The 14,685-nt window shown below is 38.3% G+C and overlaps 1 protein-coding gene across 8 annotated transcripts in view; it reads left to right on the plus strand.

The window, feature by feature from the left end:
* ARHGAP28 (Rho GTPase activating protein 28) overlaps positions 1–14,685 on the plus strand; it is a 202,747-nt gene that overhangs the window by 164,212 nt on the left and 23,850 nt on the right. For 7 of the 8 annotated variants that reach the window (XM_054694201.1, XM_037508819.2, XM_054694200.1 and 4 more), the window contains 5 exons: positions 593–677; positions 3,459–3,601; positions 5,921–6,086; positions 6,190–6,281; positions 8,509–8,586. In XM_054694201.1, coding sequence (XP_054550176.1) covers positions 593–677; positions 3,459–3,601; positions 5,921–6,086; positions 6,190–6,281; positions 8,509–8,586 — 564 coding nt within the window. The remainder of the gene's footprint in view (positions 1–592; positions 678–3,458; positions 3,602–5,920; positions 6,087–6,189; positions 6,282–8,508; positions 8,587–14,685) is intronic. The other variant, XM_037508815.2, reaches the window with a different exon arrangement.

The following is a 14,685-nucleotide window of genomic DNA, read 5'->3' on the forward strand; positions in this document are numbered from 1 at the left end:
TGAGCACCATGCTGTGAAGCTATCCACAGCCTCTGCAGCACAGGTTCGATTCCTGGCTGGCCAGGGAGATCCCTAAATGTCGCAGCAGACCAATCCTGCCTTGCCCGCTGCTCCCCTCAGCATTGTATTTCAGTCAATCCACCTGTTCTGCAACCCGCACTGTCTCTGGTGAATTTTCTCACCCTCCTGCACCTCTGGCCTGTACCCCAGTTCTTGTATAAATAAATACATCTTTTTAAAAAAAAGAATAACATATACTATAAATGTGTAATTGTCAAACTCTAGTATATTTTAATTCTTGTAACATGGAGTATTTTAATTTCTGCATCTTAGGAAAGGTATGAGCAGCAAATACTTAAGAGCTAAGAAGATGCAGTTATTTTGGCAGTTCTCTTTTGAGAAACCTGTGTGAGTTGTACAGGTGTGAACTGAATGCAAAAGCAATGCAAACGATATGCAAGCCCTTTATGAAATATAGAATGGCTGTTTGTGAAAAGAAGTCCTATATACTATAGAACATAAATCATTTTGAAATGTGGGGTTAGACTACTTATATGGTAAAGTGTTTTATGTTCGTCTTCTCTTATTTTAGTCTCTACTAGAGACCATTCCAGATATTCCAGTTCATTCCAATGGATCTCCAGAACGTGGACAGCCCAGTCAGAATGTAGTGAGGGGTGAGTGGGACAGCTACCAATTAAACATAAGCTGTTTTTTCTTGCCTTTCTTCTTGTACTCAGTAGACCTTAGCAGTAAATTTTAAAAAGTAAAATGTGTGTTTTTCTCCCCATTTCGATCCTATCACTCCAGTACTCCCCTCCACCTCCAAGCACACCATTCTGTCACACCAATAAATTGAGCCAAATTAGAAGGAGAATCTTTTTCTTCCTTCTCTACTGCTACATCATTTAAAAGCTACTCCCTTGGGGGCCTCCCTGGTGGCACAGGCAGTTGAGCACCCCACTGTGAAGCTGTCTGCAGCCTTTGTAGCACCAGTTTGATCCCTGCTGGCCGGCAAGGGTGCCACATGGTGAGCAGACCTCTCCTGTCTCGCCTGCTGCTCCTCTCGGCAGTGTGTTTCATCATTCTGCCTGTTCTACTCCTTGCTGTCTCTGGTGAATCCTCTCACCCTCCCACGCATCTGGCCTGTACCCCGATTCTTGTATAAATAAAAATATTTTTAAAAAAGCTACTCACTTGGGTAGTGTATTTGATTGGGACCGCTTTCACAAGTAATCTGGATTTGCTTATAGTTACAAGCAGATCAGGAAGTAGGCCACTTCCAGGAGTCACTAATTATGCTCAAGTCTATGCAGCACTGAGACATCTTGTCACATACAAGGTGACAGAACTAGCTTTTAACCAGGCCTCTTCCACTTGAGAGGTTAGCATGCTACATAGCTCGGTACAGAATCTCAGATCTTTCTTGTAGGAAATAGGCCCCTTCAGGCCATACTTTAGTGATTCCTCCAAATTTTCCCTAAATATGTACACCTTCCTCATAAACAGTAGGGCCATGTACTTGCAGCATTTCCATCGAAATTAAAGTAAATTGGGCTGGGCCTCCCCGGTGGCGCAGCAGTTGAGCGCTGGGTTGCGAAGCTGCCTGCAGCCTCTGCAGCACCGGTTTGATCCCAGGCTGCTCCCCGGCCACTGGAGGAAGGTCCCACATGGCGCACAGACCTCTCCTGCTGCCTGCTGCTCCCCTCAGCAGTGTACTTCGGTCCTTCTGCCTGCTCTGCTCCCCGCTCTGGCTCTGGTGAGCGCTTCTGACTGTACCCAGTGTTTGTATAAATAAATAAATAAATCTTTAAAAAAAATAAATAAAAATAAAGTAAATTGGGTGATGAAACTATTTTAAAATTGTGCTGATGGTTACATAACTGAATGTGCAAAATCCATTGTTTGAAACTCTTTAAATGTATGAACTGTATAGAATGTGGCTTATATTTTGATAAAGCCATTACCAAAAAAAAAAAAAAATCATAGAGAATGGGCTTGCCAGAAATTATTCTACATCATTCAGTTCAAGTCATGCCACTAAAAGTTAATACTTAGAGTGATCTGGTATTTTGGGCATTGGCCTATGTATTCACCACTCAGAAGAATCTGCCCATAGTTATTTAGGAAGGTACTGTATTAACAATCTTCCTCTGCTTTGAATGCAGCCTCTGGATAATGACTGAAAATCATAACTCTACCCTGGCTATTTTCTAAGTTCTTCCCATATCCCTTTGTTGTCTAATACCTATGTATAACTCAAATTTTTAATCAGCTGATTTACAAATTTCTCCACTTAACTTTTATTTTAATTAATCTTGGGCCTCCCCTGGTGGCACAGCGGTTGAGCACTGGGCTGCGAAGCTGCCTGCAGCCTCTGCAGCACTGGTTTAATCCGCGGCCGCCGGCGAGGGTCCCACATGGCGCGTAGACCTCTCCTGCCTCGCCTGCTACTCCCCTCAGCAGTGTATTTCATCCCTCTGCCTGTTCTGTTCCCTGCTCTGGCTCTGGTGAATTCTCTCACCCTCCTGCGCTTCTGACTGTACCCAGTGCTTGTATAAATAAATAAATAAATCTTTAAAAAAAAGATTAATTAGGTCTTCTATTATTTCTGTCTTTAATTCTTTGTTCTTCGTTCTATTTGTTGTCCTTTGGTCTAAGAGAGCAGTTCTCTATTTTGTAGTCAAATAATTCTTTTCATTGCACGTGAACAATTTTGTCAGACAATGCAACAAGATGGGAGGCCAAAATCTTTGTTAAAAATCAAAGTTTGGGATTAATCAAATGATTTCTGGCTTCTCTTGTTTTTGTCAAGGAATCTTGTTTTTATTTCAAACTGCCTTGAGGAAAACATTTACCTGGGCATTACTTGTCACCATTCAGCTCTTTCTTAAGGAACATGACAAAAGGTCGGGCACCAATGCCAGATCATAAGAATGTGACTTAATTCACCTGAACATACCTAACAGTAAAGTCCAAATTGAATTTGAACCAGTTTTAAGGGCAAATAGTCTACAGTTTGGGTGAAAAACGTAAGAGGATTGAACATAGGCAGGGATTTGCGTGGGAGCTCTTCTCTTTTCCCCTCTGCATTAAACATCTTTCCTAATGGCAACAACATTAGATCTGATTTTAATATCGTAATATATAGAAACACCTCATTTGTATACTTCCCTCTGTTAGTCCTCAGTAACTTTCACGAAACATAAAAATGTAAACTTAAAAACATCAAGTTAAAGAGAAAATTTGTTTGGATAATAATTATAGAAAATTATTCATGGGCAGTCTGATGACACCTTCTTACTGTCTAACTGAAATCCTCTAGATGAGCCTGATGCTTTTACTTGGATATAAACATTCTAACATGCTTATGGATTAGTGTGCAGATATTTTTCCCTGATTTTACAGTAAATTGTATTGATGGATTAAATAGCATATTTAATATCTTTTGGTTTTAGGTGATGATTATTTGGAAAAGAACATTCTACCAGAAGCTGAAGAACTATCATTTGAAGTATCTTATTCAGAAATGGTTACAGAGGCTCCAAAAAGAAACAAATCTAAGAAGTCCGATTTTAAGAAAGAAGATTATGCTTTAACCGTAAGTAAAGACTTTCATAATTATTCCAGTAACTTCCTGTGACTTCTCCACAAAAGAATCTAGGATTTTAAACAAATTCCAGTGTGTGTGGAGAAGCCAAGCATTGGTGTCACTCACTCCAGGACACCATATGTTGAGTAGTGCACTACCTGGTTGGCCATACCTGGGAGCCCTGAGTCAATAAAGAGTTGTGAGGGTATATACTTGAATACTCTTTAACTGATGAAATTGTATTTTCACATCACTTGTGTGTTTTCATATACTTTATATCCTTAATTTACTGATAAGTTGATGCTGAATAATGTGTAGTTTCTTGTGCCTCTGGTAGCCACATGTCAGAAGCAGTAGTGTAGGAAAATGCAGTAATAACAATAAGAAGTAGGTGCTTAGGAGTGACACAAAAATTCATCAAAAATGAGCCAAAGAATTTATCCTATTATTGTGGTTGGGCAAATAGAGACACACATTTCATTATCCTGGAAGCCTGTGTGTGTGTCGGTGTCTTTATGTGTCCATATATACATATACACATGCACATACCGATCAATAGATATATCATCTCCTGAAAGCCAACTACAGAAACTGTGTTCCATTGATCTGTTTGGTAAAGAGTTCATGATATAGAGCCCTGAATATTCTGCCCTGATCAGGGCTGAAGGAATGATGAGCTGGGCTCAGGTAGTTCAGAGCTAAAGGAATGATTCATGTAAAATCTGGTAATCTTTACCCCAGGCAACCTAGACCATCCTAGACAGCAACCCCATGGTAGAAGGGACAAGAAGACAGGGCAAGAGCTGTAGATGTCTTTTCTAGGCCTGACACTACACTAAATAATGTATTTGTAATTACCTAAGTGATCACTCCAATTTTACATCAGAGGAAACTGATCCCCAAAGAAGTCAAGTAATATATTAAAATTCCCACAGCTATAGGAAGCAGAAACAAGATTTAAACTTATGCATGTCAATCTCCAAAGCAATCTTTATGTTAGAGCACACAGTGCCATTGTGGAGCAAAAAGAGGAATCCAGCGGGGCTCTGGTTTCAGGGAGAGTCCTTCCAAATCTTTAGAGAGTTGGCTAAGGCAAGATATCACCCACTGTCTCCTGAAGCTTAACTTGCCAGCCGTGTAGGCAGATCACATGAAGAGCTTTGCATAGGATTGAGCACATGGTAATTGCTAAATGGCTGTGGTTCTTGTATACCACTGTTGATATATATTATTATTATTATTATTATTATTATTATTAAGGCTTTGGTGTCAAAAGAAGACAAAATAACTAATTATTCATTAGCACACAATATGCCCCAAATCACATCCTACATATTGTTGTTTTATTTTTACATACTCAGAATTCCAAGGAACAATTATTGACAGACTGAATGAATGAATGAGTGAATAAATGATTAGATGGCTTAAAATACCCAGGAATTTATAATTTAGGGAGCTTCTACAGAGAAATGTGTTAAAGCTTTGTAATTTAAATAAATATGGGGTTTTTCTATCTTAGCTTTTTTTCAATAGCAGATTTTTCTGAGAATAAAATATATTTGTGAGTATTATATAAGAACAATTTTCTTCAAAGGTTTTACTTTTTACAGTTTTCACACTATTTCTGGATTGTTGAAGGACGTCATTTTTTTTTTTTTTGGTCTTTTTAGTGTATTTTGTTTCCTAATGTAGAAATGGAAACTATAGCAATATCATTGTCTTCAAAATACTAGTAGGACTCTTTGGCACTTACTTTGCATTTTCCTTCAAAAAAGAAAATCATCTCAATTGGAATCATCTCAATTGATTTCTAAGGTACAGTAACTGCAGTCTCAGCAAGCATGTACAATCAGGTACAATTGAGAGATGATTTAGTCTTTTAAAATAAGCAGTAGAGAATAGATGATGACTGACTGAAGGATTAATGGTCCGAAATTTAAGAAAGATATGTCAAAAGCTCTCCTGAGAGTACCTAGATGATGTGCCTTGTGTTTATATGTCATGTCTGCCTGTGCTAGGTGCTTTCTAGACTGAGCCTGGGGTATGTATTGTTAAAAATATAGTGTTCCTGATAAGACAACAGTTTAAACGGTTTTGGTGACAATGGAATAGTACATTTCAGGCCACTGTTTCGCTTCTATTTTAGTATAGTAATTACCTGCAGGTGTTTTAAAAATCATATTCATAATCTTCCTATGGCATAGCATGCTCCTGAGATATTTTGCAAATAGCATGTTTTGCTGTACTGATTTAGAACAAGACATTTGAATGAAGGGATAATCATTTTCTTTTGTCATAAAAAATAAATATCCTCAATATGTATTTTAGAAATTTATTGTTCAGAAAACCAGATTTGGTCTAACTGAAGCAGGAGATCTGTCTGCTGAAGATATGAAGAAAATTCGCCATCTCTCTCTAATTGAATTAACGGCTTTTTTTGATGCCTTTGGAATTCAACTGAAGAGAACCAAAACAGAGAAAGTAAAAGGACGAGGTAATTGACAAGACTGGTTTCTTCTGAATTTAACACTCTCTTGGGATGAAATAGTGTTTTTCTGATTCTTTTTTCTTTCTCTCTCAATTATTTTACAATGAAGACAATGGAATTTTTGGAGTTCCACTTACAGTCCTTTTGGACAATGACAGAAAGAAAGACCCTGGAGTGAAAGTTCCCTTTGTATTGCAAAAAGTGAGTTGAACGTAAATGAACTGAGTACTAATAGAGCCTCATGCTTGTGTATTTGTAAACCCACTAGTGAATTTTCTCTTAGAGTTTAAGATACTAACTAAATCCTTATTAGGACTCAAGTCTTTGGTGAGTTTCACTTTTCTTCCATGTTTCTCTTAAATGCCACACAGGTATTTGGAACAGTTGCTGTTGTAAATTTTTGGTACCTGTTTCTTTGTTTGGACCATCAGGTTTCAGGTGATGGACATAGATGCTCTGTCACATGACTTCCTTTGTTTAATTTTCTCCCCAATATTAAAAAAAAATGTTATTTGTATGCACATATGTATTTGTGTGTCTCTGAAATGAAAGATGACCATTAATTATCAGCAGTCCATTTATATATCATACAAGCATATCATAGGTTTGGTGTTATTAAATGCATATTTGTTAGCATTAAATGAATTTTCCAACAAACATAGCAAAGTGTAAAAATCAACTTGTTCTGATGATTTTTCAGGTATGACTGGGAAGATAGGATCCATTTAACAAAGAACTTTTGGTGAAAGGGATTTTTGAAAACAGTATATTTGAAACTATCATATGCTGCTGTCTCTATGGCCATCATTGCTGAATAGCTGATTTGGATTTAAGTCACTATGCTAAATTTAAACTGGTTTCCTTAAGTATGCATTTATTCAACAGTGATATACAGTGACACAATTAAAATTCCAAGTCTCAAAGAAAATCTAGTTGAATTTTAAATTAAGCTTTTAATGATATATAAAAACATTGACTGAAGAAACATATACTTACTTTGCTCACAGTAACAATTCTGTGTTTCCTATCTTTCTACATTTGCTACTGATGCCCTGAAATTAGCTGCTTCTCAAATCAGGTGATTGATTGGCTACCAGTGGGAGAGGATGCTGGTGACATGTCAGTGTGCGCAGGGTACCTGTAGGGTGCCTCCCCTGTGCCAGTGCCATCATACCTTATCATGTCTAGTCAACACCAAGCATCCTGAGGAGGTGGTGGTAACTTCTCCTTTTTACAGGTGAGGCAGTTGGGGCATAGTAGGGTAAGATCACTTAACCAGAACACGCAGCCAGCAAGAGGTAGATGTGAAAAAGAGCACAATGTATCTTCAAGGCCAAGTCTATGGTGATGCTAAGATTTTTTTTCCTTTGAGTTAAAATCAGATTTCTGCCCTTGGCCTCTTTGTAAAGGTCAGAGTATGCAGAAAATGCATAAAATATCTAAGACTGAAAAGAGTCAACTCATGAATATATATTATTATGTAGGTTCAAAAACCTAACACAGATTGTAGCAAATGTAGCTGCATGTTACATTAAGTCCAGATTTATGTCATATTGGCAACTCAAAACTGTTAATACTACCATCGCTGTTGTTTTCCTTATTTAAGACCTCTTGAATTACTCTTTCGCTCCTTTGGGAGAGTCTTCCAGACATGCTTCTTTCTCCTACAAAGATTATTTTTCTCCATTTATACAAGAACTCCTTTAGTTTTAGGTAATATCATTTCTTGAAGGGAAAATAGCAGAGACTTGATCTTCCTTTTGCTGTGTGTACTCGGGCGAGTCATTCATCCTTCCCATGCTTCAGTCTCCTCAGCTGTAGAATGGAAATAATAGTACCAGACCCATAGAATTACTGTGAGGATTAAAGGAGTTAATTTGTGGGAATGCTAATACACAGTGAGTGCACAATAAAAATTAGTGTTTATTATTACTGTTTAATACCATCCTCATCTCCACCAGGAAAGCTAAAGAAATCTATGAACCTTTATAATTTCCACCTCCTTGGTCAGATTTCCACAATTCCTTTAGTTTTTTTTTTAGCCTGAGTGGTTGCAACTAATGATACTAATCGTAGATACGCTTCTTACTGGTCACTCTGCAGAAAGAGATATAGTCACCAGATCTTTAAGTGGTCAAGTAACAGCATACTCTGCAGGTTAAGAGCATAAGCTTAAGTCAATCAGTGCCATTAATTTTAAGGTTGATCCTAGGAAAGTAACATACAGCTCTTAATTGTCTGCTTCCTCATTTGAAAATTAGTTTTCCTAATGTTGACCTTATAGGGTAGTTGTGAACTTTTAGCAATGCATTTAAGTACTGGGTGTGTATATATGCTTGGTAATTTATCAGCTATTGCCATCATTATGTTCTCATTGTTTGTAACCATATGGAGGTGCTTATTTTTTGTGTGTATCATTGTTTTTTAGTTTTTTAAAAAAGTGGAAGAATCGGGTCTAGAGTCTGAAGGAATTTTTCGACTTTCAGGATGTACTGCCAAAGTGAAGGTATGGACATTTTCTGTCTTCTAGATAGACAGCTCCCTAGAGCCAGTTCATAGAAGTATCAGGTGCCACGTCCTTTGTTGTTGATACTTATCACTTGACCCCATCTAGTATTCCTCTATACTTGTGATTAAATGTCATTTCAGGTTCCTGAGTTCTGTATGCTTTCAAATTAAAACAACAGCAACAAGAAAGTCAACAACAACAAAGCACATCAGTTCCCCACCAAAACCTGCTATGTGTCTTTTGTGTGAAATATCCCATTGCTGATTTTTAGGCTAAACACTTTAGTTTTGATTCCTCTCAGTGGAATTCACTGTCAATATTTTTTGAGCTTTTATTTCCATTTTCAGTTGCTTTAAACTCGGAAACATTCTTTGGCTCCTCTTTTAATGAAAGCCCTTACAAGAATTTGTAGAAATGGCTGTAACCACTAGAATACCCACTCAGCAGTTATAAAACCCAATTCCATTTAAGGTAATGTTAGTTTCCACAAGGAAAACCACCCATGCATGCAATGTGAATCTTTTTGCTTTATTTTTTCCTTCTGTATGGTGGCAAACTCTATAGTACAATAAACAAATAATTTAAAAAAAAAACCCTTTCTTACAAATTTCCAATAAGTTATCTCACTTTTTCTACTGGTGGGCATACACAGTGAAGTTTCCTGCTGCCTTCCCTGGCTAATGGACATAGAAGCTTGAGTAGTTTTATGTGGTCTTTTGGATCAAATTTTTTGTGTCCTTTGGGTCGATCCCTAGTAGTGGAATTGTCAGGTCTGCGGTAGCTCCATTTTTAGTAGACTGAGGAATACAGCTTTCCATAGTAGTTGGACCAGTTTGCACTCCCACCAGCAATGCAGGAGAGTTCCTTTTTCACCACATCCTCACCAACATTTCTTGTTGCTTGTTGTATTTTTTTTTGTTTTTTTGTTTTTTTTAAAGATTCATTTATTTATTTATACAAGCGCGGGGTATAGTCAGAAGCACGGGAGGGTGAGAGAATTCACCAGAGCCAGAGCGGAGAACAGAACAGGCAGAAGGACCTAAATACACTACTGAGGGGAGCAGTGGGCGGCAGGAGAGGTCTGCGCGCCATGTGGGACCCTCCTCCGGTGGCCGGGGAGCAGCTGGGGATAGAATCAGTATCGCAGGGGCCGCAGGCAGCTTCACAACCCAGTGCTCAACCACTGCGCCACCGGGGAGGCCCGCTTGTTGTGTTTTTGATCTGTGCAATTCTTACTGGTGTAAGGTGGTATCTCAATGTGGTTTTAATTTGCATTTCCCTGATGATAAGGGATGTTGGACATTTTTTCATATGCCTGTTGGCCATTTGCATTTCCTCTTTGGAGAAATGTCTTTTAAGTTCTTCTGCCCATTTCTTGACTGGATTGTTTATTTTGTTTTTGTTGAGTCATGTGAGTTTTTTGTATATCTTTGTCATCAGTCCCTTATCAGTTAACTTGGGTGCAAAGATTTTTTCCCAATCAGTGGGGTGTCTCTCTGTTTTGTTTAATGTCTCTTGTGCTGTGCAGAAGCTTTTCAGTTTGATGTAATCCCAGGTGTTTATCTTTTCCTTGACTATCTTTGCTTTGGGTGATGAGTCTTTAAAGATGTTTTTGTGATGTATGTCTTGTAGTGTTTTACCTATATTTTCTTCTATATATTTTCTGGTTTCAGGTCTTATGTCCAGTTCTTTTATCCATTTTGAGCTGATTTTTGTACATGGTGAAAGATAGTGGTCTAGTTTCATTTTTTTTTGCATGTGTGGTCCAGTTTTCCCGGCACCATTTATTGAACAAACTGCCCGTGTTCCATTGCATATTCTTTGCTCCTTTGTCAAAGATTAGTTGTCCATATAGGTTTAGTTTTATTTCTGGGTTCTCTATTTGGTTCCATTGGTCTGTGTGTCTGTCTTTGTTCCAATCCCAAACTGTTTTAATTATTATGGTTTTGTAGTATAGCATGAAGTTTGGAAGTGTGATAACTCCTTTCTCCTTTGTGGGTTTTTTTTTTTGGGTGTGTGTGTGTGTGTGTGTGACCCTCACCGGCGGCCAGGGAACGAACCGGCAATGCAGAGGCTGCGGGCAGCCTCGAAGCCCAGCGCTCAACCGCTGTGCCACCAGGGGAGGCCCTCCTTTCTCCTTTGTTTTCATCAGTAGGGCTTGGCTATGCGTGGTTGTTTGTGGTTCCATATGAATTTCATCAGTATTTGTTCTATTTCCTTGAAGAATGTCATTGAGATTTTTATTGGAATAGCATTGAATCTGTATATTGCTTTTGGTAGGATGGCCATTTTATTGCAGCACTATTTACAATAGGTAAAACTTGGAAACAACCCAAATGCCCAAAAATAGATGACTGGATCAAGAAGATGTGGCCTATATACACAATGGAATATTACCCAGCAATCAAAAAAGATAAACTCATGTCATTCACAGCAACGTGGATGGAACTAGAAGGAATGATGCCCAGTGAAATAAGCTAGAAGGAAAAAGAAAAATACTGGATGCACTTATAGCAGGAATATAGGGGAACCAAATAAGACATCAGTGTAAAAAATAATAACAGTACAAAATACAACAAAGCAAAAACAGACAATTATAAATCAGAGACATACTGCAGGGAAGGAGGAGGGAGAGGGATCAGAGGGAGGGAGGGACTGAGATGATGGTGCATGGGTGCATTGGTGAAGGAAACACTATGGGGACTACACCTGAGGGGGTGGGGGGAGGCAATTATTGTTTAAAAATGAGCAATGATGTAAACAAATTTAAAACAATAACTTATTAAAAAAATAAAAAAAAGAAGCTTGAGTAGTTTTAAATGAGGAAACCTTCAGAAAATGGGTTAGGAGAAAAATGAACTTGGTTGTGTTTAGAACTATTAAAAGGAAATGTGTAGCAATGGAAAAACATCTCTTTTTTAAATTCGTTTTGGTACATGTTTTGGGAAATTTGCTTTGTATCAGAAATCTCAGAGTTTTCACATGAAATTGTTTCTAATGGGACCTCCAGAAAGCAGATGCTGGACAGGAGTGAGAGTAAAAGAGGATTTGATGAGGGGAGGAGAAGGAGGGATAGTGAGCACTTGTGAAAGATGAAGGGTAAGTAGCATGATAGGAGAGGCTGAGCTTCAGGCTGAATGTGGGTCTGATAGTTCTTCCCTGGAGCTTTGGGCACAACAGGCCAACCCAGCTGCCATCCTGCCCACAGTCTCTGCTGGGGTAGATCAGCAGGTGCTAGCTTATATCTCAGGGAGTCAGCTACCTAGACTTACAGATGAACAACAGATTCTTTTTTGAAGGGAGATCTGAGTAGCACACAGACTTTGCCAGTGGCAGATGGGATCAGGGCGTTTTGGAGAGTTGTGACTTCTCTGAGATTAGAGTTTGCTAAATACAGCAGGTCCTTAAATAACTTTGTTTTGTATCATTTCATTATATTGTTGATGAGAAGAAGAAAATTCCTGCCCATGTGAACAAAGTGACATTATTAGAATGTCTCCTTTCATTATGCATTCATTATGCATCATGATATTAAGTGAGGACTTATTCTATTGGTACAGTTCCTTTGGCAAGCAGGAACATCCCTAATGACTCCTTAAGTTTTCTACTATCTTAAAGTGAATCTACATTTTATCTCAGGTTCTTATGGTTATGGTTATTACTTATACTGCTGTACAAATGTTTCATGATTCTGAGGATGGAACCTATCACTGGTTTTGGTTAAATCTTTGGTTATAGCTATAGAGTCAGAGAAACAAAATGAAATTAAAGAAATGAATTTCCTAAACAAAACTAGACCCAACCCTTATACCCCTTTCCATAATTGAGAAACTGTCTTTACACATATTCTCCTGTGTGTGTATATGTGTGTATTTGAAGGATCATGATGGATATGATAAAAATAGTCAAAAAGCGAAAAAATTAGACATTTCTTGTGCACATGAACTTTAACATCATAACAGAAATTACTTTTTCTCAATAATCCTTGACTGAAAAATACTTACCAGGCTAATAATTTGTTAATGTGTTTTTGAAGACAAGCATTCCTGCACCACATTTAGGTAAAAAAAAAAATCCCTTTTCTCTCATAACTGGTTTTGTATAGTCTCAGCTTATTTGTTTCATTGCTTGTTAGTCTGAAAAATATAATCCAGATTTTTTTTTTTTGGTTTGACTTCCAAAAATCCAATGTAAGAGAATTTTGGACCAATGACCAGAAAGAGGGAAATACAACAGAAAGACTGTGTGGAAAAAAAAAAAGAAGAAGAAGAAGAAAGGGTAATTAGATATATTAAAGGGGATTTTATTTCTTTCCTTTATTCAAAATTTAAACTACCCTCTTTTTTTGTGGTAATTTCATCTTTTAGACATTTTTTTTTCTAGGAATGTGCTTGGGCAAAGAAAGTTAAAAAAAAATCCATTATAATTATCCTCAAGTTGCGCCAAGTGGATGACACTAACACTAATGTACATTATGAATAATCCAGCCCCAGTTGGGCTTTCAAGGCCTGGCAAGAGTAAAGGGGAAGCAGCCCCCAGGGGATTCTGCTAGTTTTAGCCAAATAGGAATAGGGCATACACAGTGGGACCCACTCCTGGGTTTGAAGCATCAGATCATTTGGAACCAATTTAATACTTTGGTGTTTCCAGTGATTTTCTTTTCCAAAAATGACAGAAATTTGAGCCAGACACTAGAGGAATATATTTTATGGAAGATGGCAGACTGTTTGGCATGCAAGGTTTTCCTCTTTGACTAGCTTCATTTATTCTGAAGCTGATCTAAATGTTTTATAATTATATTACAGATCTGCTAGTTTCCTGAACTAGTTTCTGAAACTGTAGGCAAGTCTTTTGCATTTTATTAAAAGTACCTCAAAAATGGAAGTAGGTCATACATTTTATTCAGAGGTACTTTAAGCACATGACATGGCTTTGGATCCTTGTCTAGTGTTATCATTAACACTGGACAGAAAGCACAATTTCTTTAACTTCTGAAGGCTTCTTTGGCAAGGCAAATTCAAGTCCTAGTTTATATGTATTTTTTTAAACTTTTATTTTATATATATTTTTAAGATTTATTCATTTATTTATACAAGCACTGGGTACAGTCAGAAGCGTGGGAGGATGAGAGAATTCACCAGAGCCAGAGCGAGGAACAGAACAGGCAGACTGATGAATTACACTGCTGAGGGGAGCAGGGGGTGCGGCAGGAGAGGTCTGCACGCCATGTGGGACGCTCGCCGGGCGGCCGGGGATTGAACCGGCACTGCAGAGGCTGCAGGAAGCTTTGCAACCCAGCGCTCAACCACTGCGCCACTGGGGAGGCCCTAGTTTATATATTTTTATGCTTAGGACCACAAAGGAAATATCAGCTCTGCTCAGACAGTCACTGGTCTGCACTATCTGGCCATCTAGATAAGATGAAGATATTTTCCCCCCAATCCACACCACAGACCCGTTGGTGTCCCATAGTAAAAAGGCCATAGTAGACTGAAAGGTGAGGGAAGGAATGAGGCTCTTATTGTGTGGCAGGCTCTTTTGAGCTTTGAGCTTTATATTATATGATCTGATTATATTGTATTATATAATCTGATTGAATCTATGTGAGACAATTTTAATATTGCAATTACATGGTGAGACACTTGAAGCACAGGCCATACAACTAGTCAGTTGTGCTATTGGGATAAGAACTGCAAGAATCTGGTTGTAGAGTCTGCCCTTGACATCACTATGATATAGCCCCTTAAGGGACAGGGTGCCACTGACAGGTCAGAGTGATGGTCACCTCCAAGTTTCAGAAAGCATCCTATGGCAAAAGTATGTGGGAAATGAATTGAGTCATTCCTGCCCACTGAAAATAGTTTACTCCCTTTGCTTTATGGCAGTCATAGCAGGCAATGGATGGAAAGCATTTGCTCCTCTGTATCGCCTGTTAATGACACCTCCATCTGCCTATTACTCCAGCTAGCAATCTGAGAGTCATCTTGAACTGTAATTTCTCCCTCTGAGTCTAATATTCAACCTTTCACTCTCATTCTTGAGTTTTTTTCTGACCTAGGCATTTCTGAAGTCCCTCCTCTCCTTTCTATCATACAA

The sequence above is a fragment of the Talpa occidentalis genome, unplaced genomic scaffold, assembly GCF_014898055.3.
Source record: "Talpa occidentalis isolate TD23 unplaced genomic scaffold, MPIMG_talOcc4v2.1 talOcc4.13, whole genome shotgun sequence".
NCBI classification, from domain to species: Eukaryota; Metazoa; Chordata; class Mammalia; order Eulipotyphla; family Talpidae; genus Talpa; species Talpa occidentalis.